Source organism: Eulemur rufifrons, chromosome 6, assembly GCF_041146395.1.
Source record: "Eulemur rufifrons isolate Redbay chromosome 6, OSU_ERuf_1, whole genome shotgun sequence".
In the NCBI taxonomy this organism is placed as follows: Eukaryota; Metazoa; Chordata; class Mammalia; order Primates; family Lemuridae; genus Eulemur; species Eulemur rufifrons.
Window position 1 is genome coordinate 79,590,346 of NC_090988.1, and position 26,790 is coordinate 79,617,135.

Consider the following 26,790-nt stretch of genomic DNA (forward strand, 5'->3'; position numbering starts at 1 on the left):
CCCGTTTGGACGTCAAGCGACTTCGCCGGAAGGACCCTAACTTCGATTTCGCTCGAAACTCAAGGCACCGTTCCTTTGGCGACCCCGGGGCCGTCCCGACCTGAGACGAGCGGCCGCGCTCCAGCACAGGGGCTTGGGCCGGGCGGGGAGCCGAGCGGGCGGGCCCTTCCAAGCAGGCGTTCGCGCCGGGCAGCCCGAGCGGCCGCGAAGGCCCCCCGCTCTCCGCTTTCTCCCGCCCCCCGCGCCCCAGAGGGCTGGCTGGCTAAGTCCCTCCCGCTCCCGGCTCTCGCCTCACTAGGAGCGGCTCTCGGTGCAGCGGGGACAGGGCGAAGCGGCCTGCGCCCAGGGAGCGCACGACACTGCCCGGAAAGCACCGCCACCCTTGCCCCTCAGCTGCCTAATCGGGATCTCCAGCGGCCTCCGCGCGCGCACGGTGAGCGCCACCCCGGTCCGAGGCGCTGAAGGGGAAGAGGGCCGCTGCGCCCGAGTGTCCTTTACCTCCGCATCGCCTGGAGCTTCGCGAGGGGCTCGCTCCACAAGTCTCCCCACCCCGTTTCCCCGGTCATTCCAGTGCCCTTCTCCGCCCCATCTCTGCCCCTAAGCCCCGACCTCGCTCTCCCCTCCCTTCCTCGGAAGGCGGCGAGGCCAGGCCCACCCCGGTGGGGACCGTTGCCCTGCCGTTGGCGGCTGGCACTGCGAGGCCCCGCCCCCGGCGCGAGCCTCGGTGCCCCGGGGCGGGCGGGCTGTCCGGGCCGGCGGCTCGCGCGGGGGAGGGGCGGGCCGGGGGGCGGCGCGGGGCCGGACGGGGCGCCCAGCTGGCGGGTCGCGCGCGCGCCCGCGCACTCTTCCTGCCCCCGAGGCGCGCACCGGCCCCCTCCCCCACCCGCTCGCGCAGGCTCCCGCCCGCTGCGCGTTTTGTCCCGCGTCTCGCCCCGTCCGTCTCCTGACTCGCCGCTCTTGTCCTTCCTCCCGCTTTTTCTTCTCTCCCCTTACGGTCTAAAGATGCCCTCGGCCACCAGCCACAGCGGAAGCGGCAGCAAGTCGTCCGGACCGCCACCGCCGTCGGGTTCCTCCGGGAGTGAGGCGGCGGCGGGGGCCGGGGCAGCTGCGCCGGCTTCTCAGCACCCCGCAACCGGCACCGGTGCCGTCCAGACCGAGGCCATGAAGCAGATTCTCGGGGTGATCGACAAGAAACTTCGGAACCTGGAGAAGAAAAAGGTGCCAGGAGTTGGCGGGGAAGGGAGGGTTTGCTGCGGCCGGGCTCAGCACCCCCTCCGACCCTGATCGCTGTAGCCTTCACCTCTTTCCATCTCCGGCGCTTTAGTAGGTCCTGCTTCCCCTCCGCCCACCCCCGATCCCCCTCGCCCTGTGTCCACGGTAAACGGGCGCTTCGTGCCCGGAAAACGGGCTCCTAGAGGGGGCGCTTGTCACCTGACCCGGACGCGGCGCTGTCCCCAAGCCTCTTTATGACTCTCACCCTGCTGTGGGGCTGTCTTTTTGGCCTTTGGGAATGGGATGTGTAAAGGTGAGGGCCTATCGCCAGGACTTAACTGTATGATGCCCTTCTCTTCGTCACCGAGGCCCGATTTCTTTGACGGGGGCCAGCGAAGAAGAAATGAAGAGTTCCCTGTGTGGGGGGCTCAGGGCTCAACCGACTGCCTCGTGGAGTTGGGGCGGCCGGAGTCCTGTAGCCCTGGGGTTTGTCCGCTTCGTTACTGTGTACTCGAGGTCTGTTGAGTGTCCCCTCTTCCTCCTTGGGAGAGAAGTGGATTTAGAATCTTAAATGAGAACTGCCTTTTCTTCAGGCCCATATGGAGGGGGTCTTGGATTTGCTAACCCCCCACCCCCCAGCCGATGGGCTCCCCTACGTTTCCCTCTTTGTTTCAATTGTCTAGGCGTCCCCCCATCCCCAGCCTCATGCTCAGCTCAATCGCGAGGGGGTTTTCTGAGCGACTTTTGTTCCTAGGGGACTGTAAAGGGGCAGGGGCACTACAGCGATTGAGGTCCGTTGGAGGCTGGGTCTGGGTTGGACTTGAGGTTCGCTGGGTTTCTGGGCACATGGAGAGTGTGTCTAACATGGCGGCGGCTGCGGGGAGAGGGAAGCGCTGTACAGGAGCTGCATTGTGAGCACAAAGCGAAAGCAGAGGGGGAGGGCAGAGACCAGGCAGCCACCCCGACTGGCCTCCCTCGCCCCTCCAAAAAAAAAAAAAAAATCGAGCCACACCCACAATTTTTTTGGATTCAGTATTTTGCCATTCTAGGTCACACTGAGGTGTATCTTCAAGTCAGCCTTTTGTTTTCTGCTTTTCAGGGTAGGACAGTGTATCAACTCTGTTTAGAGGGGCGTGTGTGTGTAGAGAAAAGGTCTCTGTAGAGTGAATAATTCAAACGAGTAAGATTAGATGTGGGAAGGAGGCAACAAATTAGCAGTACAAAAAATGGGGTAACTACATCTGTGACTTTTATGCTAACTTACCTTTTACCTTAAAAGTAAAATATAACTTTCCTTTGGTAACTTCTGCTTGTCTGCCTCTAGTACAACATATTTATTATAACATCTTGGATTTTGAGGAAATCCTTGTAGGATGTTTATTTAGCCAGCCACCTAACAGTTACTTACGGTAATGAGATAGTAACTATTTGGCTAAAATTTGGGCTGTGGGAAATAAGACCTAAACATCACCAGTTTTCTGCAACTTAATTATTTTAATTTCTTATTTACTGATTTATTTTACATTTTGGGGGAGTTTTAAAACAAACATTTAGATTTGATAATTCTCTGTTTCCAGTATTGAAAGTTGGGAATTTTCCTTAAATTTCATGGACTTTATTTGAAATTAAGTTTTTACTCTTTTGAGATTAGCTTTTTTGATACTCCTTTATTTTGATGAACAAGTGTGTTTTATCATAAGTAATTGGAATAATAGATTTATGTATATCAATAATTTTAAGTATAAAGTAGCTACAATAAAATATGGACTAGAATAAGCATGCCCAAGGCCAGCATCTTCTGAGTGTGCCATGTGATTTAGTTTTTACTACCCTATGTGAAATTGAGACTAACTTAGGTATCTTGTCAAATCCTCTTAATGCAATAAACAATCCTGTCAATCTGGTTGATGCTTGAATGCTTTGATTTCAGAATTTCTAGGAAATCTCTTTTCTTCTAGGCCAGGGATCAAAACAGAAATATTAATGATGTAATATTTTAAGTATAGACATTTATATTAATGACTGAAAATTCTTTTTTTTTTTTTTTTTTTTTTTTTGTTGAGACAGAGTCTCACTTTGTTGCCCAGGCTAGAGTGAGTGCCGTGGCGTCAGCTTAGCTCACAGCAACCTCAGACTCCTCGGCTTAAGCGATCCTACTGCCTCAGCCTCCCGAGTAGCTGGGACTACAGGCATGCGCCACTATGCCCGGCTAATTTTTTCTATATAGATTTTTAGTTGTCCATATAATGTCTTTCCATTTTTTTTTAGTAGAGACGGGGTCTCGCTCAGGCTGGTCTCGAACTCCTGACCTTGAGCAATCCACCCGCCTCGGCCTCCCAGAGTGCTAGGATTACAGGCGTGAGCCACCACGCCCGGCCTGAAAATTCTTAAAAGGAGTAAAGTCAGGTGCTGATTAGGAGCCAACTTAGTTGTGAGATGGCTGTTAGATTCTGGTGTTCAGGTATATCTGAAAAAAGTAGACATCTAGTTTGTAAGCCCCATGGATGGAGTCTTGAACTGTGGCAGGTCATTTACATGTATAGGTGTGTATTACTATACAGTGGCATCCCCTATCCCCAAATTATACAGGAGAACAATAATGTAATTTTTATTACAAAGATTATTGACTGGGCTAGTAAATACTGAAAGATTGTCTTGTAATGATGGAGATTTTAACAAACTGCACAAAGTAACAAATGTATTTTGTATCATTTTTTTCTGTCTTTGTGTTTTGGGTACTAGGTAGCAACGAAAAGGTCAAGTTACAGTTAAGTGAGGCATTTTGATAGGCCACAGACTAAGCTGCCTACTTGTTAAATAGTTATGTTGGTAGTACTGATGTGGCTTAATTGCTATTAAAATTATATATTTTACTTTTTGAGAAACCCACGGCATTTGGATTTTTCCCTAATTTAAGCACATCTGGTTTTTAGTTTAAATTCTTTCTATATCTAGATGATGTACTGTATGAGAGGATTTAACTGTGATTCATTTTTCAATATGAGTGAGCATTTCTAATGCACCTAAAATAGGATTTGCTTTACAAATCAGTTTTGAATTCCTTTTTAGAAACCCTTATGGAGTTAAGTAAGATACTATTTACAACTGGATTTCTTTTTACTTCAGTCCATTTAGCAACTTATATTTGAATTTTATTTCAATCTTGATCTATTCTTACCAGAGCCTTCTGGACCAAAATGCTGTTTCCCATGGATTCTAAAATTAAGCATCTTGACAAAAATTACTAATATGTAGTATCACTTAGATTAAGGCAGAGGATTGAAATAATTTTATTGTACTTCATTTTAAAAAACAAAGTTATTTGTTCATTCACTAATAATCTGAACCATTAGAGGAAAGCTAGGCATCTGTTCAATGAGAATGCATGTTTAACATTGATGAAATATGATCCTATTATGTAATGCAACTAAATGGCTTGGTGGTTTTTGAAATTTGGGCTTATAAAGACTACATAAATATTTAGCAAAGAAAAGAAATAAAGCTGTGATAAAGAGAATCAAGTGTAAAACTCCATTTACAAATATTTTAACTGATTAAAGTACAAGTAATATGGAGTTAAGTAATTGCCTAGTTTTCTTCATCAGTTCATTGGTGCAGAACTGGGCCCTAGGCTATGCAAGATGATACTTCGAACCAAGTCTTAATTTTAACTGAAGAGAGAGCTCATTTGATATAAGATGTAACCGGTTTTGATATGGAATAAAGGATGTTTTGATAGATGACATTTAAAATTGTTATAATTCTTGTGAATATAATAGATTTATAGACTCTAGTGACTTAGATAGATGAAAGATTAACCAGTGTTAACTTGCTTAAAAAAGCAAAATAGCCTGACAGCTTTGCGTCAGTATGTGACCAAAACTGATAGCCAAAGGTGTACTGTTTTTTATACTGTTTCCTAGACTTTATGTACTTCAAATCTTTGTGGTAAATATTATTCCTAAAAAAGGATGCTATCATTTGAGGATAACCTTTCTAGATCATTGCACTGTGCCTCTACTTAGAATTTTCAGTGCAGCTTTTGTACAGATTTTGTGTTAAATGTTTTGAAATAAAAACATTCTAAACTATTTTATAAGTAAAATCTTTTCTTGAGGCCAATACCTGAAGCTCTTCTTGACATTTAAGATTTCTGATGTGTTAGCTTCTTCATTGGTTTCAAGAACTATTCCTCTGCAATGCAGAGGACAAGATAACTTTGTTTTGCATTCACCTTGTCACAGAAAAGAAGCTATAATGCTTAATTTGTCTCTCTCTGCCTACCTGCCAGGAGTGCGTGCCTGTAACACAGGGAAGTATTTAAAAAGGTAAAACTGTAAATTCCCTAATGTGATAATATGGGTACCTTTTTCTGAGGTGAGAGTAGAAGCTAAGTGTTAAAATGAGAACAGATTGTTTTAACGTGGCCAAATTATTTTACTCTGGGATACTTCCCATGTGACAAATATTTGAATGAGCATACATTTTGTGTTACTTACAGATTAAGCATACAATTTGTCATAATTTTATGTAATTAATTTCTTAGTTAACATGTAGGGCTACACGAAGATTAATACTGTTTAATCTTCTAAAGAAATACTTACAAAAAGTTAAAGCAACTTTGTCGTGGTCTTAATTTTATTACTATGCAGTTATGGAATCTAAGAGTTTTTTAGAGCTTAAAGCCACTTTAGAATTGAGTCCAGTTCATTTTACAGAAGAGGAAATTGAGATACTTATGTAAAATGGCCCAGGTTGGAATGGGTGATTTCCAAGGTGTCTTGTAATATTTTATGGGTGTAATTAGAATTTGTAGTGTTCTGCAGCATGAAGTGTAATTTTTTATATTTAATTATCATGTAGAACCAAGTAAAGCCTTTTGCTTCAAATCCTTAATTTTAATTATAGTTTCTCTATCTTAAAAAGCTGAATGCAAAAGAAAAATGCTTTTCATTTCTTTATTATTAGACCTTATTAGTGTCTCATTGTTAAACTTTGAGTTTGTATGTTGTCCAGGTAATGGGGTCCTGAGAATAGCAGTAGGTAAAGTCTTAGTGTATCAGGTATCTTTGAGACATTTATATTGTTGTAATGAAATGAACTTTTAAAGTTTAAATTCTGAAGTTTTTCTTTATGCTTAGGTCAGCCTCAAGTGTACATTTTCCTTCTCAACTCATGCTTGTTATGCTGTAGACCAGAAAAATTTGGGAAAAGCTTTACCTGTAGAGAGAAGTAGGAAGTGTTACAACTTTGTCATCTAAATTCTTCTATTCCAAACTTCTGGATATTTTTAAGTAATTGGTTCCTTTTCCTGGGGGAAATGAATGATATGTATAGAATAGAGAAGAATGAGAGGAGTAGAAGAAGAGAAATTCAGCTAAAGTTGAAACTGTAAGTTGCTTGGCTTCAGCTCATTTCTTTATTTCTTCCACCTTAGCTGTTCCCAGTGCTTTTGTTGGATAGAGTATGGGTATAAAAACACGGATGAAAGAGACTTTACTGGGCAGAGTTCAAAATTCATACTTCCTGAGGAAAGAGGAAGGTGTGCTGCTTGACCATGCTTAGCTAAAGTAGTTTGTTTCCTTTAACTTCCTCTCTTACCTATTGTCTGTACACTTCCTTGACATTTTTGTATTGCCTTGTGTTCTGTTTTTCTACATTGGTGGTAAGTTTGTTGGGTGCAAAAACTATTAAAAATGTTACTCCAAACTCCAGTGTGCCTCCTTAACATGATACATGCTAAAATAAGCATTTGCTAGTTTGTATCATTACATAGAAATATTTGTAGCTTTGTCAACAAAACTGTTACAACGGATTAGTCCATGAGGGGGAATATGCTTTTTGTACAGAGCTGTATACTTGCAGTGTTTTTTGTTGAAATGGAATTTTTCCTGAAGGATTTTCTTTTTATTTATTTTTTCAGGTGGGTAGACTTGATGAGTAGGCAGGTGGAACACTTTTGCTTTAAAATATGGGTAGTGTAAGCAAGATTTCTGAATAGTCTTAGGAAGGAAGACCTAGACAATTCTTTTTTTTTTTTTTTTTTTTTTTTTGAGACAGGGTCTCTTTCTGTCACCAGGGCTAGAGTGTAATGGTATCATCATAGCATAGCTCGTTGCAACCTCAAACTCCTGGGCTCCAGTGATCCTCCTACCTCAGCGTCCTAACTAGCTGGGTTTATTTATTTATGATCATTTGTTTTCAAATCCACAAGCTTTATACTTTCTAAGAGTATAATTCAAAGTAGGTGACCCTGGTTCTCTTTATTAAAATTTTCTTTTTCCCGCTGGGTCAGTTGCTTTAACTTCATTGAAATTTACCTGTATAACTATAGCCGTGGACATGGAATAAGGTTTTTACAGGATTATGTTTTATCGTTTTTTTTTGTTTTCAACTGGCCAAAAGTCTTGCCAAACTCCTGGATACTTACCTGCTTAAAAAATTATGTTACAAAGGAATCTTAGGTAAACATCTAATGTAACATCCTTTCACTATTCTTAGTGTTCAGAAATCCAGCGTTCCTGACAGGTGTTCATTCAACTTTTGCTTTAACCAATTTTCTGGGGCCTGGTAGAGTGCTAATGTCTCAATAAAAGTCTATTTCATTGTTAGACAACTCTTAAGTTCTTGATGTTAGAATTATACTCACTCCACCGCTGTTTAATACTTTTTTGTTTTCTGGAACAGCACAGACTTCTGCTATATGAACAGGCTTGCAGCATTTGAAGATAGCTGTTATTAACCTATGAATTGTAGTATATTTTTTCTGTTCTCCTTTTTAAGTATTGAAGATGGTGGGGTCTGGTATGGTGGCTCAGGCCTGTAATCCCAACACTTTGGGCCTCTGAGGTGGAAGGACAGCTTGATGCCAGGAGTTCAAGACCAGCCTGAGCAACATAGTGAGACCCCATATCTTCCAAAATGGAATTGAGGAAACTTTTGCTTATTTCATATCTCGTACGAATTTTACTAGGTATTGATTCTCAATTGAATTGGTGAAGGGTGAACAGGAGGCAGAGTCAATGTCTACTACTGTGGGCAAAGTCAGACTGGTGATGCTACAGGTGAAAAGCAGAGAATGTAGGGATTGGGTACTTGAAATAATATCTAGAAAAGCCACTAAAGATTACGGAAAGTTGAGAGGAAAAGAAATCTTTTGTTTCTGCGAAGATTCTTTTTTTTTTTTTTTTTTGAGACAGAGTCTCACTCTGTTGCCCAGGCTAGAGTGAGGGCCGTGGCGTCAGCCTAGCTCACAGCAACCTCAAACTCCTGAGCTCTAAGGATCCTCCTGTCTCAGCCTCCCGAGTAGCTGGGACTACAGGCATGCGCCACCATGCCCGGCTAACTTTTTCTATATATATTTTTAGCTGTCCATATAATTTCTTTCTATTTTTAGTAGAGATGGGGTCTCGCTCTTGCTCAGGCTGGTCTCGAACTCCTGACCTCCAACGATCCGCCCACCTCGGCCTCCCAGAGTGTCTGCGAAGATTCTTAACAGTACTTTAGAAGTGATTTATTTGGACTGGATATATAAAGTGAAGTATTGCTAGGTGCTCTTAACTACTTTTGTTATTTTAAGCTTCATTTTTAAGTATTCTGTCCCAGTTTAGAGATTTTGTTTGGGAACAAAAGTTACATACTCCTGGATAGCAAAGTTAGTTTTTTCAGATGTTGTCTCCTCCTAATCTTTCTTGTGATTATTTATAATTGTCTAGTTGAAGAATTTTTGGGTTTTTTGGAGTCTCTCATCTCTATATCTCTATTGCCATTTCTTTTTAATTGCATAATTAAATTTTTTAGAATTCATTTATGGAATTTGTTAGATATAACATTAAAGAAGCAAAGCGCAGGAGGACATCTATTTTATATATTCATTTTCTGGCACTCTAAGGGCATTACACTGAACTAAAAAAAAATTTTCAATAAAGTAACTCTTGTGGTGATGAAAAACTTTTTGGGAAGAATGGAAGATCTAGATGTACTGTATGCAGTTCAGCAACATGATAATACTCTGATCGGAGAAAAGCAAGGAGGAAAGCAGCAGTAGAGGCAGAAATGGAATACAGCAACAGCTGGAATCCAGAGTGCCCTTCTGAGGGGGAAGGGGTGTTGAGGTGCAAATGATTTTTCTGGTATTTATGACGACCTTAGGCAAGTTATTTAACTGCCTTCTGTCTTTCAGTTTATAGTTAGGTGATACATGATTGATAATAGTGCCTCCCTGATAGGATTAGCTACCTGATAGTTTAAGTTTGAATGACCTACTTAGTGAATGCTGTCAACTACTAAAAGCAATGAAGAAACCAGAGATAGAGTGAGCCTGGGCAGGGCTTGTTGGGATAAATTATTTCCCAGTTCCACATGGGAATAATGGTACTGGGAAATAACAAGTCTTTTTGACATCTACTGGGTATAATCACACCTTCATCCCAATGATTCCCCCTAAAGAGTTTTGGTAATCTAGAAAATGGCCTGATTTTTATCTTGCTCATGTGGTGCTATAAATAGATTTTTTAATAGACACAAGATGCTCAGTTTAAGGAACCCTGAGTTGAATTTCAAGATAGAGTCCAAGAGGGCAGCATTATAAGATAGTAGGCTTTTCTGATGAAGATACCTTTTTATGATGGGGAAATGGCTTCATTCTTTAGGGGAAAAAAGCTTAATGTTCATTTTATATGTTTGACATGAGTAGTTGACCAGTTTGTCTTTACCACTCCTATGACATGGCAGCCATATTCTAGCTTAGGGAAGAACAAAACTGTCTGGAGTCCATTACTCCTATCTTTGCCCCTCTCTTTTTGTTGTTGTTGTTGGATCTGTCAGTGTGACAAGCAGGTCCTTGTATATTGACTTGCTTCACACTGTACATTTTAACCTCATATAGACATATTTTTTAGTTGGACTTAATGTAAGCCATTTGAATAAGAAGTGACAACAGGTGTTATTTGTCTCTGAGTAGTCTACTCTTTCAACGATTAGGCAAATTGTAGAATTTGGAGAGGTGCAGTTACCATATCCTTTTCTTTATCAATGAAGGCCACTTAGTGAGCTGGGATTGCAGGCTAGAGCAAGCTACTTTCATTTTGAAAAGTAGAAAAATTAGACCAGTTGATTGTCCACAAGAGGCTTTCTGTTTCTAGTACAAATTTTGGCATTCACCACTGAGTTTAATCATAAAGTACTCTAACTTCTGGGGCTTCAGCTCACAATGCAAGATTTAACAAAAGTATAATTAATACTTTTGTTAGTGGAAGTTGATAACCCTTAAGGGTTCAGATCATGAATGGATCTTTTCCTATGTAGTGTTTACTAACTTAAATTATCAATACAAGGGAATTACAATGTGTTTGGCCTAGATGAGTGTGTCTCAAACTTAAGCATATGTCACAATCACCCAGAGGGCCTGATAAAACACAAATTGCTGGGTCGCACCCTCAGAGTTTCTGATTCAGTTGCTCTGGTATGGTGCCTGACAATTTGCGTTTCTAACAAGTCCCAGCTGTTGTTGATGTTGGTAGTTTGGGGACCACACTTTGAGAATCACTGACCTAGACCAACATAGTGTCTGTGTAAAGATCTGATTATATATAATAGTGAACAGAAGTCCCTTCCAGCTTGAATTACATGGTGATAAAGTCCTATATACCTTAGAAACCAGTAGATCCTGTATTGTACTGATAAAGAAAAATCTAGTGCCCTATAATGTAAAAGTTTTTTATTGTCATTCTGCAGTTATTGGTAACCTTTGGTATTTCCTCAGAAGAGTGCTATTTCTTAGGAACTTTGACCAGACTCAGGATCTTGCTTTCCTGAATCTTGAGCAAGGACAGGGGATAAGGTATTTATAACAGTAATACAGAAAGTGTTGATAGCCATAGAAGAATATATGTAATGCTATGATAAAAGTTTTAAAAATTGTGATTAGGAAAATACTTCATGGAAGACCTGTAGTTTCCATATGTCTGATTTGCTACATTTTTTGATTGAATAATTCAAGTCACTTGAGTAAAAGGAACTGTGATGTGACCAAGGAACTGTGGTCTGCTTTTTGAAAATCTCCTGTTAAAGATTCTTGAGATTGTTCAGCTATGATTTACACAGTTCTTCCGTCACGGTAGACTTGTATCTTGTGGTTTTAATAGCAGTCCTTCACCTTTTCAAAATCATGGCTCTTAAATTATTATGGATTGGAAAACTATAGGCATGTAACAATAATATAAAATCAAAGTAGATAGGAATACGAGTTTTAATAAAATGCATAGATCTTTATTTTGGCTGTGCAGATTTGTTATTTTGCATAATTTCTCTTGACAGAATATTCCACAAAAATGTGTAGTGTGAAGCTGTTTCACGTAATAGCTGCTTTCCCTTTCTTTTCATTTTTCTTTTAACCCTTTTTATTTCCAGTTATTGTTGTGTAACAGATTAATCCAAAAGTTAAGGGCTTAAGACCAGCATTTTATTTTGCTCATGGATTCTGCCTATCAGGGATTTAGACAGGAAACATAACAAGGTTGTTGTCTGTGTTTATGACACCTGAGCCTCATGTGGGAAGACTAAGACTTGTTCACTCACCTGTCTGGTGCCTGGGCTAGCATACTAGAATTGTTGACCAGAGCTGCTTATATGAGACCTCTTTTCATGGCTTGGCTTCCTCATAGCATGCAACCTCAGGGTTATTGCACTTCTTGTATGTTGGCTCAGGGCTCCAAATACAAGTGTTTCAGTCACCAGCAAATAAGGCAGAGATGCATTGCTTTTATGACTCAGCCTTGGAAGTCATTCAGCATCACTTTCACTGTAATCTATTGGTTGAAACTCAGGTACAATGGTAGGGGAATTGGACTATTTCTTAATAGAAGAGTGCCAAGGTCATACTGTAGAGCAGTAGGTGAGACTGCAGATGGGTAGCTATCTTTGGAAAATGTAATCTGCCATAGCTCTTGGGGTGGATGAATACTAAATTTGCTATTTTGTAGAAAATTGGAACTTTTCTACTGTAGGATAGCTTGTCCTATTTAGGATAGTATGTATAGGTTCATACTCAACGATTATTATAGTGAGAGTCCTGGCAATATCCTGAAATCTGTCAATCTTAGCATTTTTAATATAGCATGGAATTCTAATTATTTTTAGTATGCAAACTGTATATGTTCATTGCAGAATATTTAAGTCTATAAAACAAGGCAAAAGGAAAACAGTCCCACTTGTAATTCTACCACTCAGGTACCATTCTTACCCTTTTTTGGTTAATCATTTCATATTTTCATATATATACAACATATTTTTAGAAATTTGACATCCATTTTGATTAGGTATATAAACTCTACCCCATGAGGGAAATATAGTACATTTACTGTGTATTTATTTCTAGATTTAGCAACAATTCCTTGAAAAATGTATAATGCCATAGAAGAAAAGGGAAGATAATAAATGCCAAGTATAAGTTAATAGCAGTTTTTCTTTCGCTAGTACCAATTACCAATTAACTGTGGTTTTAGGCCCTCCTTCTATTTGCATATTTTCTATTATCTATATATTTTTAAATAGAGGAATTCTGACTATAATACTATTGTTTTGGAATATCCTAAGTCAAATTAAAAGCAATCTTGTATAGTTTTTTATTTCTTTTTTTTACTTTTTTATTTCTTAAAAGAATAATAGCCTACTCTCTTTTAAAAGAGAATGAACTCTCTGTTGATCCTTAGAGCATTCTGAGGCAGTTGGGCACATCTTTTGCACCTGGGGTTAGGCCTGCCAGATCAGTGTAAAAAACTTGATTTTTGGAGGCTTACAGCTTGTGTGAAATAGTTCCTCTAAGAATAAATTGGATACTTTTATTAGCCTTTAATGCTGTAATAATTATGTTGGTTTTATTTACCGCCATTTTAACTAAAATAATAGGCTTTTCAATTTAGGGTAGCATGGTTATACAAGTTGCCATGTTTCTGATGCAAAGAAAAATGGATCATTTGACCTAAAAAATCTTATTACCATTGCTTTTGAACTGGTTTCTGTGGCTCTGACTGCCCTTTATCAGAACTTTAGTTTGTACTTTGTTTCTTAGTTTTATTATTGCAAAGGATATAAGGAAATGTATATTTTCATAACTTATTATGATTATTTTAAATATATTCCCCTTAATTTAGATTTCTACTTATTTTCTCTATTCCAACTCTTATGATAATAACTGAATTATTGACTCTGTTGCATTACCTGAATATCTTTTCTTTGTGGTCTTATCTAATAGTAGTAGCCTGGGAAACCTCCAGAGTTTTCATCTTAGCAAAAAAAGATGATCTTAAACCAGAGGTTAGTTTTCTATCCCCATCCTTGCACTAACAAAGCAAAGTTGTTGACTGGTATACTGCCTGTAGATGATGTGGTAGCTATCTTGTTCAGCATAAAAAGATGAAGTACATCAAAGACAATATGCCCATGGGTTTATTCAGGGAAAAATATCCCCTTTTTATATCACCCATTCACATAAATTCTTTGACAAGCGGGGGCAGGGGTGGTGGCAAAAATATAGTACTTTATAAAGGTATGATATGCTCCCTTGGGTATAAGCAAGATCTTAAAGCAAATTGTGAACCTCACCCACGTGGGTAGGAACCATATGCCAGGCCCCTCTGATGCATATCTATTTCTGAATAATCTAAAGAGTAAGTAATGTTGTATCATTGGTTTATAGTACAGTACAGTATTTGATATCATTCAGCAATGGTTGGAATATGTCTAAAAAGTTTTATGTCTATAAGTGGAAGTATATCTAAAAAGTATATGTAAGGCAAAATTTGAGACAAACTTAAAGAATTGTATGGTTTTTGCCATTTTATTGTGGTTAAGCTGGTATATATACCTTCAATATGGAATGTAATTCTCTTTTTCTTTTAATACAGGGTAAGCTTGATGATTATCAGGAACGAATGAACAAAGGGGAAAGGCTTAATCAAGATCAGCTGGTAAAGATGTTACATTTTATTAAAGATTTTATGCTCACTATTTTAAATAAGAAAATTAATTTTGTGGTTCTTTGTGTTTCCAATAAAGTTGGGTTCTGTCTTTGTCATTTTAGGATGCTGTATCTAAGTACCAAGAAGTCACAAATAACTTGGAGTTTGCAAAGGAACTACAGAGAAGTTTCATGGCATTAAGTCAAGATGTAAGTAAAAGATAATATATATGTTTATGAAATATTAAAAATAGGGTTAGCAGATAATTTTGGGTCTCAGTCCTTCCATTTCTATTGATAAGTTCACTGCAAAGTGAGATGATTGGATCCAGTTATGTCTAAGATGCCTTTCAATTCTGTAAAGTTTAATGTAATACCTGAAAGGTGTCTTTTAAAAAGACTGAATTTGAGTTATGACAAACATGTAGTTACCTTAAAGATCGCATTGGTTAAAAAAATGAGTGGTGCAGATATATGTAAACATGGTAGACATTTATTTTCCTTACGTTCCTTTATGTCTAAAGACTATCTCACAATTGCATTAGCTATCAGAAAATAAAAAGGCTTGTTTATATAATTGGTAATCACTTTCTTCATTAGAGATCTTAAGAGATATGGCAGACTGATACATTGTTGTTGTGTTAACTCTGTGTCAACTCTTTTTTTTTCTTTTTTTTTGAGACAGGGTCTCACTCTGTTGCCCAGGCTAGAGTGCCGTGGTGTCAGCCTAGCTCACAGCAACCTCAAACTCCTGGGCTTAAGCAATCCTACTGCCTCAGCCTCCCGAGTAGCTGGGACTACAGGCATGCACCACCATGCTTGGCTAATTTTTTCTACATATTTTTAGTTGTCCATATAATTTCTTTCTATTTTTAGTAGAGACAGGGTCTTGCTCTTGCTCAGGCTGGTCTCGAACTCCTGAGCTTAAACGATCCACCCACCTCGGCCTCCCAGAGTGCTGGGATTACAGGCGTGAGCCACCGTGCCCGGCCAGTTGTGTCAACAGCATGGTGGGTTTTTCCCAAGTACCTTTTTGATAGAACGAAAGCTTTGAGAACAGTACAAAAATTAAACACAAACATCGTCAAATAATTTGTTGAGACCAGAAAATTAAGTCTTCTGGATAAATGTCAGCTTATTTGGAGAAGACTAAGAACATTGAGATCTAGTCTTGTGCTGCATATTTCAGTCAACTATGAACTGCATATGTGACAGTGGTCCTGTGAGATTATAATACTATATTTTTACTGAACCTTTTTTGTGTTTAGATATAGTTTAGATACACAAATAATAATCATTACATTATAGTTGCCTACAGTCTTCAGTACAGTAACATGCTATACAGGTTTGCAGCCTAGGGGGTGTAGGCTATACTATACAATGTGGGTGTGCAGTAGGCTATGCCACCTAGGTTTGTGTTAAGTACAATCTTACGATGTTTGCACAAAGACGAAATTACCTAACAATGCATTTCTCAGAATGTATACCCATTGTTAAGCGGCTCGTGACTGTATAAACTTGTCTGTGATTTGGTGAAATGAAAAAACAATTTCTTATGTGATGAGAGACAGTGTAGTACAGAGATTAAGAGATCTGATTCTGGAAGCAGACTGCCTGGTTTGAATACCGAGTCTTCCACCTAATAGTAGTATGACCTTGGATGAGTTAATTTCTGTTCCTGTATTAGTCAAGGTTTTCCAGAGAAACGGAATCAGTAGGATAGAAGGGGAGGTGAAGGGGGAGAAGCATCATATTACGTCAGTTTCTAATCTGTAAAATGTGATTATAATTGAACCCATCTCATAGTGTTGTGCTAAGAACAATATTTGATGCATAGCTAATATATTTCAAGCATGTAATGTTGTCATTACTTACTAGATCTGGTCAAAGAAGGAAAATTTTGATTTGCCTGAAAACAGAAAATGTATTAATAATTGAATTTACACCTAGTGTCTTAGTCAATTTTGTGCTGGTGTAAGAGAATACCTGATACTGGGTAATTTATAGAGAATAGAAATTTATTTCTCACAGTTCTGGAAGCTGGAAAGTCTAAGATCAAGGCACTGGCATCTAGCCTTCTTACTGTGCCTTCATAATGGTGGAAGGGCTGGGCTTAAGGGCGAGAGAGCAAACCTGCTCCCATAATCCCTTTTTATCATAGCATTATTCCATTCATGAGAGCTCTGTTCTCACCTTTCAAAAGGCCCCACCTCCTAACACTGTTGCATTGGGAGTATTAAGGTTCCAGCACATGAATTTTAGGGTACACATTCAGCCATAGCACCTTGGTAGGGATTTGTTCTGCTTAGCTTGATAAACCCTGCCCAATTTCTTTTTCTCACCTTTTTTTAAACATGGGTTGTAGAAGTAGGATTGCTATACAATTTAATATAACATCTATTTCTGAAGCTACTGGTACGGTATAAATGAAAATGCTTGTATCTTCCTTTGCTTCAATTGTAACACTTTGTTGTTTTCAGTAATTTTCTCTGAGCTTTAACTTCTTTGGCAGTTCTTTTATTTAACTCTTATCCTCTGGTATACTTTCCACAGTTATTAAACACCTTTTTTGTTTTGCATTCAAGAACTTCTTTAGTCTATCTCCAGCTTTTCTTGTCTTCACCTTCTTCCCTCTTCAACTGCTTATTTAATCCAGAATGGCTTTCTCTATTTTCTTTTTTTTTTGCTCTGTCACCCCCGGGGAGAGTGCAGTGATGTCGTCGAAACTCACTGCAACCTCACACTCCTGTGCTCAAGCGATCCTCCTGCCTCAGCCTCCGAATTAGCTGGGGCTGCAGGTGTGCACCATGACACCTGGCTAATTTTTCTATTTTTACTAGAGATAGGGTCTTGCTCTTGCTCAGGCTGACTCAAAACTCCTGACCTCAAGCAGTTCTCCCTCCTCAGCTTCCCAGAGTGATAGGATTACAGGCATAAGCACCACACCGGCCTATTATCTTCTTTTGCTTTCTTGGCTTTCACATTCCTGCCTTTCTTTCTATGTTTTCTGTCCAGATCCCTATAAAGACCTCCCTACCCTTGACCTTACCCCTTCAAGATTAAAAAGCTCATCCATCTAGTAGATGTCATTTCTTCCTTGAAAGCTTTCTTGACCACTTAGAGTTTCTTGACTAGCTTCAGAGAGATCTCATCTCTCACTCATATATGCTGTTCACTCGCCATTTATTGCTGTCATTTATTCCACTACCCACTCTGTTACCATTATAGATTTGTCTTGTTATAACCTTCATCATTCCTTCTAGGTCTCTTTCCTCATTTCTCCCTTTAGTATAGGTTTATGTTCCTATTTTGGTTTTCTCTGTCTCAGTTCATCCTAGTGAGGCTCGAGAAGCAAGAAAAGGTGAAAAGGAAAACACTGCAATGGCTCTTAAAAAGACTGACCTTCTCTGTCCCTGAGCTGATGTTAGACGTTAGGGAAGAGGAAGGAAATTTGAAAGTTTGGCTGATGCTTTCCCTTCACCTTTTCCAGTGAAGAAAAAAGAATAGTGGGAAAAATACATTCATACTTAGCTTTATCTATCTTTCACTGCCACTTTCTTTTTATCTGCCAGCATCTTATTCATAAAAACAAATCCATTTTAGTCACTATTTTTAATATGTTGGAATGCATTTCTGAAAACCAGCAGTGGATTGTTTGGGGCAGGGGGATGCTAGTGGGTTTTGGCATCTCCTGTGAGTCAATAATGGGTACTTAAATTAGAACTTTGAGTCATTTTTCCATAGAGAAGATAGATATAGGTAAGAATTTTTAGTATGGGCTGTAGTTGAGTTTCTTTTTTAATTGGCCCAGGCTTTTAATTCTAGTTTTTATACTTTTTAATATGGAAAATTTATAATTTCTAAATTCCTAAAATTTCTCTATAATTTCTAATTTTTATACTCATTAAGGAAAATTTCAAACGTATACACAAAACTAAAGAAAAGAATATAATGAACCTCTGTGTACTTTTCTGTACCCAGCTGCTACAGTTATCTCTTGGACAATCATATTTCACATAAATACACATCTATTTCCTTTCTCTCTTTGTCCTCTAGATTATTTTGAAGCAAATCCCAAATACATTGTTTCATCAGTAACACTTCAGTAGTATATTAGTTCATTAAATATGAAATGTCCGATTTGGAATCAAAAGTATATTTTATTATCTCTCAAACAAGAAGCAATACAATTAATCAAATAGTTTTACCATCTTAATGGTAGCTTGTTTACACCAGCAGTGAAGAAACCTGTAGAGCGAGTGAAATCACCTTTGAAATCGCCATGGAGTTTCCATAGCTTGTTGAGAATTGAATATTTTTCCTTGCAAGAAGTGATCGAAAGCCTGGAAGAAGTGGTAGTCAGTTGGTGCAAGGTCTGGTAAATGTGGATGACAAGAGAGTTTCCAAGTCCAGCTGCTGTAGTTTGGGCAGCGTTGTTTGTGTGACATGTGGTCGAGCATTGTTTTGTAAGAGGATTGGCCTGTCTCAAGCATTCTCATCATTTCGTCCAGTTGATTGCAGTAGATGTCCAATTGGTTGCAGTAGATATCCGCTGTAATAAATTGACCAGGTTTCACAAAGCTGTAGTGGATAACAGCACTGGACCACCAAACAGACACCATTGGCTTTTTTTGATGAATATTTGGTTTTGGACTGTGTTTTGGCACTTCATCGTGACCCAGCCATTGTGCTGAATGCTTGTGATTGTCAAAAAGAATCCATTTTCATCACATGTAATAATATGGTGTAGAAGTGGTTTGCCTATACGTTGTGACAGCAAAGAAAGGTGAGCTTCCAGGCGATTTCTCTTCTGACGCTCGTTAAATTCAGAGTGGAGCCCATCTAACAAGCTTCTCAAATGGTTCCATATTGGAATGGTAACGTCAAACCTTGCTGCTAATTCATGTGTAGGTTGAGATGGATTCCCTTCTGCCACAGCTTTCAGCTCATCATTGTCCACCTTGGTCTCAGGTGGCCCATGTGGCTTATTTTCAACATTTAAATCACCAGAACAGAACTTCTCAAACCACTGATGTAGTATTTGTTCATTAGCCACTTCCTTCCCAAACACTTTGTTGACATTTCAAGCTGTCTGCGTTGCACTAGTTCTATGATGAAACTCATATTCGAAAATAGCACAAATTTTTGACTTACCCAGGGTTTCACAAAAAAAATTTGAAAGATAATCACAAGCCAAAATGTATGTTTGAAAGACTGAGGATATACCTTCACAATAAAAATAAACAAGAAGTGTCAAAGTGCAATGTCAGAGATATCAACTGTCAAACTTAGTACTTAAGGAAACCGGACATTTTATACTTAATAACCTAATATGTTCCAGGGGAAGATCTGTGGGGTTTTTTTTTTTTTTTTTTTTTTTTAATTTTAATGACAATTTATTATCCCGGCAAAGATTTTAAACAATAGAGAACCAACTTGCCATGATCCTACTGTGTCTCTTTAACTAACACACTTTGATGTGTAGATTTCCAAACTTTTTTTTTTTTGACAGAATCTCACTCTCTTGCCTCAGCTAGAGTGCTGTGGCGTCAGCCTAGCTCATAGCAACCTCAAACTCCTGGGCTCAAGTGATCCTCCTGCCTCAGCCTCCTGAGTAGCTGGGACTACAAGCATTCATTGCTGTGCCCGGTTAATTTTTTTTCTTTTTTTGAAACAGAGTCTCGCTCTGTTGCCCGGGGTAGAGTGAGTGCCGTGGCGTCAGCCTAGCTCACAGCAACCTCAAACTCCTGGGCTCAAGCAATCCTACTGCCTCGGCCTCCCGAGTAGCTGGGACTACAGACGTGCACCACCATGCCCGGCTAACTTTTTCTATATATTTTTAGTTGTCTGGTTAATTTCTTTCTATTTTTTAGTAGAGATGGGGTCTCGCTCTTGCTCAGGCTGGTCTCCAACTCCTGACCTTGAGCGATCCACCTGCCTCGGCCTCCCAGAGTGCTAGGATTACAGGCGTGAGCCACCGTGCCCGGCCCAGCTAATTTTTTCTATTTTTAATTGTCCAGCTAATTTCTTTCTGTTTTTAGTAGAGACCGGGTCTCGCTCTTGGTCAGGCTGGTCTCGAACTCCTGACTTCATGCGATCCTCCCGCCTCGGCCTTTCAGAGTGCTAGGATTACAGATATGAGCCACTGCAGCTGGCCTCCAAAACTTTCTGTGGACCTGTAAACATACCTATCTGCCCGTGGGAGTATGCATTATTATGATGGAGATTTTTCTCTGATGCCTTTCCACAACAGTACATAGAGATTTATCCTATTTGTTCTAACATTTTAAGTCTGCCCTCCTAAAGAAGCGAGTTTTCAAAGTCAAAAACTTCCCTCCTTCCCCAAAATCTAAACCAGTGGACTGTGGTACGTACTGAAGTGAGGAAAAATGCCCAATTTGAGGCATACAGGAACAAATGTATGCTTTCCCTAACAAGGAGGTGTACGGATGAAGGCCTAAAGGCTTCGTTAGAGAAGTCATTGTGGATAAAATATCCATGCTCCCATACCATTACAGGCATTGAATCCCCTTCCTCACAACCACAAATCTGAGACTTCCCTCATTTGTAGAGCCAATTGGACTACGTGTAGTCTGAGTGCCTTCTGTCCGCCTGTCTGCCTGGTGGCTCCAGATTTGGACCGTCCGTCTAACTGCCTGACCCCTGAATTCCCCGTTGGAGTCAAACTGCTGCCTCTTGGAGAAGCCCAACCTACCTTTAAGATCTGTTCTGAATTTCTAACAACTGCTTAAAACAGATCATGTTTTAAATTAAATTTTAAGTTGAGAATTATCGTTTTTTATGCATTGGGGTCCCTTGTCACTCATTGAATGAAATGTATTGGTATTTTTGCTGGACCTGAAATGGAACAAACTGAATGAGTTCTGTAAAACTCATTTTGGTGTCATATATTTATATTCTTTTGCAGATTCAGAAAACAATAAAGAAGACAGCACGTCGGGAACAGCTTATGAGAGAAGAAGCTGAACAGAAACGTTTAAAAACTGTACTTGAGCTGCAATATGTTTTGGACAAATTGGGAGATGATGAAGTACGAACTGACCTGAAACAAGGTTTGAATGGAGTGCCAATACTGTCTGAAGAAGAATTGTCATTGTTGGATGAATTCTATAAGTTAGCAGATCCTGAACGGGACATGAGCTTGAGGTATAGTAGTCTTTGATAATAGAAACTTCTAAATACTGCTTTAAGTTGACAACTGAAAGGTAATTAATCAGCTATTTATTATTATAAGGTTGAATGAGCAGTATGAACATGCCTCCATTCACCTGTGGGACTTGCTGGAAGGGAAGGAAAAATCTATATGCGGAACCACTTGTGAGTATTACCGATAATTTTGATTATGTAACTAAGAATCTTTAAAGATTAGTTTTTCCTATTTAAAAGTAATATTAATTGAAGAAAATTTAGAAGTGAATAAATAACATTCATCCACTGTTTACTTTTTGATGTATTTTCTTATTATATTTTCTTTCATGTCAGTGTGCTCGTATGTGTTGTGTGTAAATCAAAACATCAACAATAAATAACCAAACATCTGTAAAAATGGTAGTCCTAACTTAATATGGTTTTGTATATAATTCAACTGTGCTTAAGGTGGACAGATTAACACCAGATTAACTTTGCTGAGTTTTTGATATTAGATAGGGACTGGTTTTTCATATGGCTGAAATTTTGTGAATATTTATTGTATCTTATATCTTGTACTGATGGTCACTGCCTTAGTCTTTCTTTAGTTTTTCTTAGATTTTTGCTAATTTGGGGACATTCATTTTTTTCTTTATTTTAAAAATGTTGATACCACGAACGGTTTTCTGTATGTGAGCTTTTTATCCTCAAATATGCAAGTATCAATTTTTTTTTTAGTTTTTGTGATAACCTTTTATTTATATAGAATTATAAATTACAAACGATTATTTTGCTCAAACTTTTTAACCACCACATGGGGCACACGCGCTAGAGGGTATTAGCTCCATTTCACAGGCAAGAATGGAAATACTGTTCCCATTTTTATATAAAAGACAGCTGGGATTTAAGCCCTGAGTTTCCATTCTCACAACAACTTTTTTCTCATGACTTTGTGACACATCATTTTAAAGTAATCAATGTGTAAAACAATGCTTTAAAACATAAGAGTAACATCTATAACATCTATTGCTAGGCCAGGCGCGGTGGCTCACGCCTGTAATCCTAGCACTCTGGGAGGCCGAGGTGGGCGGATCGTTTGAGCTCAGGAGTTCGAGACCAGCCTGAGCAAGAGCGAGACCCCATCTCTACTAAAAATAGAAAGAAATTATATGGACAGCTAAAAAATATATATATAGAAAAAATTAGCCGGGCATGGTGGCGCATGCCTATAGTCCCAGCTACTCGGGAGGCTGAGACAGGAGGATCCTTTGAGCTCAGGAGTTTGAGGTTGCTGTGAGCTAGGCTGACGCCACGGCACTCACTCTAGCCTGGGCAACAGAGTGAGACTCTGTCTCAAAAAAAAAAAAAAAAAAAACTATTGCTGGCAGGTTAACTCTGGAGCCAACCAACCTAATTACCTCATAACCTGGCACATTTCAGGCACTGTTATACCTCTAACTCAATTTCATAGCTATATTTGAGGGCCCCATGAGCCAGAATTGCAGCAAAGCTGACCTGAAAGGACCAGGAACACAATGGTCAAGCCTATTTCCAAACTTAACCTAGGCCTGGCACATCCTCACCAATTGAGGCAACCAAGTGAAGGCCCGCTTAGAAGTGGACACTGATGAAAAAACACAAGGAGTATCAGACTGACTTCTTTAATGTTAACATCCTCAGAAAGCCTATTGCCGGTGTCTACATTACCACCAGGACAAAGGGCAATACTTTTGGAGTCCTGAATATGCAAGATAAAGGTCAATTAAGCTGCCTACCAGATGCCCAAAAAGCCGAATAGCGCTAAGTTCATCCATGCCAAACCAAGAAAATGGTTCATTCCTTCCTGATCTTGGTTTTAAGGAGATGATCATCACAGAAACCAGGAAATTCCATCTTGAACCCTAGGGGGATGGGGAGGAATGGTGGGCATTTCCCAGACTTCAAGGTGCAGGGGCAACACAGTCTGCCACTGTGAAGGGGAAAAGCTATCTTGGTCAGCTTTGGTCTTCCACAAGACAATGGAACCAGAGACTAGCAAGATCAGGGCTTGGGTGACCAATCCTGGGAAAAGCAGAACTTCCTCACATGAAGTGCAAAGGTCCATGGGGAGAAGAGTCCATGAACACCCTAAAATTGTAAGTAAAATTTTGAGTATATGCGTGTACTGGTCAAAGTGGTTCTTTCGTCTTCAAATCCTGAACTAGAGAAAGGGACTAAACCAGTTGCAGACTAGGATACAAAAGCCACCAGATGCACTTAGAGCCAGCCAAGTCTGAGAGTTCTCAAAGCCTCATTGAAAACTTGGAACATGGATTCAAAGAGACAACTGAGCACTTGTTTTTGCATTCTCCTTTCTAATTGTATTTCACATCTTCAAAACAAAGCCATGGGAATACCCAGATTCAAGTATGCTCCTGGGCTTGGTCCACTGTTGCAGGAGTCTTAGGGATCCTCATACACATGCTTGAGTCATTCATTCACCAACATTTAACCGCAGGATAGAAGATCTGACAAAGCAGGACTCCTTTCTCCATGCCATGTGATTTCAGAGGTGGCAGCAGCCAAAGTGGAAAAAACTTGGAACTGGACTGTGATGAGACGTTCCTGCCATGAGCATAACCGACTGTCTTTTCCCTGACCCTTTCCTTCGTTTTTGAAGATAGAGCAGAAAATAATCTTCTCTGAAGATTGATAATTCCAAAATCCAAAAACACATGCTCCCAATGCACTGTGCTTTCAGATACTCTGGGTCTAGTTCAGCTGGCAGATGAGCTGATTGATGCGTTCACCTTGATAGCCAGGTGAGCCCATCTCCTTGAGGAAGCCCACTTTATTCTTGGTAGCATGACGGGCCACTGAGAGTTGGAAAGGACGCAAGAACCATGAGATCTCCTGGAAACGCTTCCCCGGGAAGGCAATTTCATGAATGAGGTCTTCCAAGCAAATGACACCAAACTTCCCCAGGTGCTCTTCGATCACTGTGTTATCTGTCAGAGGGATGGTCTTATTCTTGACCTTGGCTTGTCCACGTTTCAAGATGAGTTCACGGACGGACTTCAGATTTGGAAATCCTCAGGTCACATAAGGTTCCACCATACGCAGCAATTTTAGGCTCTGCGGGGTGACTCTAACAAAGACGCCACTGAAAATTTTCTTCAGGCGAAGTCCTGCAATGGTCTTTTGCACCAGTGAACTCACCCCATTAATCCTTTGGATGGGTACAACAAAGGGCAAGGAATGTTTATCCGGCAATTCCAAAGCATGAGGTTTCACTTCTATTCGGCTGAGATGCACCCTGTTGCATTGTTGCCGCCAGGAATCATGTAGAAATGATACCAGTCGCTTAAACCTGGGTCCTTTTCCTTTCCTCTGCTCTTTCTTTGCCAAAAGTGCTTGTTTTGCCTGGGTGGCTTTGAGGGCTTGGTAAGCCTTCCTCTTTTTCAGGAGATTTTCTGGAACCAAAGGGATTTTTTTCCTTTCCTCTTGCTCCGCCATCTTTCAAATATGCAACTGTCGATTTTTTTTTAAGGATATTTAAGTTTCACTGTCTCAGTAAATTAGGAATTTTAGGTTTTAGTCCTGTAGTAAATCAGGAAATAGATTCTTGTCTTTGCTATTTATAAGGTTGAATTGGGAAAGTATATTTTTGAACATATTAAGGTGAAAGGGTCTGTATTTATGCCTTGTTTTTAGGTATTGGTTGAAAAATTAGATTGTAAGCTTTAATCAGTAAAACCGTGTGAGTATTAATTGGCACAATTTAGAGTATATTTGGTTTCAAGAAATGAGTATATTTGCTTTAAGGAAATCAAATATAAGGGTGCTAGTCCTTTTATGTCTTTCTCATTTCTTCAAAAAATAGGTTAAAAAAAAGATACTTCTTTAGTTTGTTAACTCTTATTGTGGTCTGTAGTTCTTTGTAAAAAAATCTTTTTAACTTCCTTTAGTTCTGCTACAAGTATGTGTAAGCTTGTTAGCTTAAAAAAGTAGTTTAGGTCAAGTGTAAGGAAATTTTCATGGCATTATTGAGGAGTAACAAGGGTTAAACCTAAGCTTATAGTTTGTTTGGGGGTTATTTTCTACTTAATCTTGTTCTTCCTTAGGACCGTAACATCTTTATAGGTAATGGAAAGGTACTGATATTACCCAAATTAGTGTTTTTATGTGCATTTGGTTTTCATCCATAAGTTTCTGAAAAATCAGTAGTTTTGAGTCAGGAGTCTCTGAAGTGAAATAAAGAAAAACGTATGAAGTTTTCATTATTCAGAGAGTTCTTGGTAATAGTTTTACCAGGATTAATTTTATAATACTTTGATATAATAAGGTCCTTGAAGTTTTATTTTTCTGTGCAGTAACCTATCAAGGAATGTTTCTACTATGCATCTACTATACCAGGCCAGGAAATTGAGAGCAGTAATTCTTCATATGCTTCTTCCTCTGTCCTCCATTTTTTAATATATCCTAGTGCACCAGGTTTTATTTGTCTCTTAAATATGTTTTGAATTGATTTACTACTTTTTCTCTTGTATGCCTTTCTCTTCTTGTCTAATGTAGTCACTTAACTAAAATCCACCCTTTTTCCCCCTCTTTAAAATCTTATAATACCTTCATTTCAGTTACATTTTACATACATTTTCCTTAACTTCAAAGCCATTTATGGTCTGGCTCTTACAGTTTCTCCAACCTCGTCTTTCCCTATGCTTTTTTTTTCCCCCCCCTGTACTTCGGCCAGAGTGGCATCCTTTCCTTTTCTTGCATTTGGCACTTTTCTTTGTATAGGACTTTGTAATGCTATACCTTCTACCTTGAAACACTTCTCTCTTCTAGAGCACATATCTCAGGAAAGCCTTGCATGGTCTCACCCTGACTAGGTCTGATCCACTATACTGGGTGTAGTAATTTAACCATTTTTATATTCGATACCTCTTTTGTTAGACTGTAAGCTTAATGAGGGCAGATACTGTGTCTTTTTATGTACTGTTTTGTATCTCCAGTACCTGGCACATTGCCCAGCATATAGTAGGTGTTGAATAATTACTTTTTGAATGAATAAATATTAAATATCTGGATTTTTTTTCCTAACTTACTTAAAATACATAAAGTTTGATGTAAATAGGTTCTTCTTGTTTTCTATCATTCTGTAATACATTTCTGTTCTTGGTGAAATTTAATCTTTCAATGTGTGTTTTAGTAACAGTTGATGAGGTTTTTTTTAACCATAATATTTTGTAGAATATTGAATCTTTTTCAAGCCAGGTGTCCCCAGATAATTCTAACATTATGGTTCAAATTCTTTTTTAGATAAAGCTCTAAAGGAAATTGTTGAGCGTGTTTTTCAGTCAAACTACTTTGACAGCACCCATAACCACCAGAATGGGTTGTGTGAGGAAGAAGAGGCAGCCTCAGCACCTACGGTTGAAGACCAGGTAGCTGAAGCTGGTGAGTACTTAGGTGGATATGACCTTTAGTTT

The 26,790-nt window shown here is 39.4% G+C and overlaps 1 protein-coding gene and 1 pseudogene across 1 annotated transcript in view; one reads left to right on the forward strand and one right to left on the reverse strand.

Moving 5' to 3' along the window:
- Positions 1-276: 276 nt before the first annotated feature.
- The window catches only part of CAPRIN1 (cell cycle associated protein 1), a 45,754-nt gene continuing 19,240 nt past the window's right edge, over positions 277-26,790 (forward strand). Inside the window, exons 1-7 of the mRNA XM_069471261.1 lie at positions 277-433; positions 1,003-1,218; positions 14,118-14,180; positions 14,294-14,380; positions 21,099-21,337; positions 21,426-21,508; positions 26,621-26,758. Of these exons, the coding sequence (XP_069327362.1) occupies positions 1,003-1,218; positions 14,118-14,180; positions 14,294-14,380; positions 21,099-21,337; positions 21,426-21,508; positions 26,621-26,758 (826 nt within the window). The 5' untranslated portion in view covers positions 277-433. The remainder of the gene's footprint in view (positions 434-1,002; positions 1,219-14,117; positions 14,181-14,293; positions 14,381-21,098; positions 21,338-21,425; positions 21,509-26,620; positions 26,759-26,790) is intronic.
- LOC138384330 (large ribosomal subunit protein uL30-like 1 pseudogene) lies at positions 24,070-24,814 on the reverse strand (annotated as a pseudogene).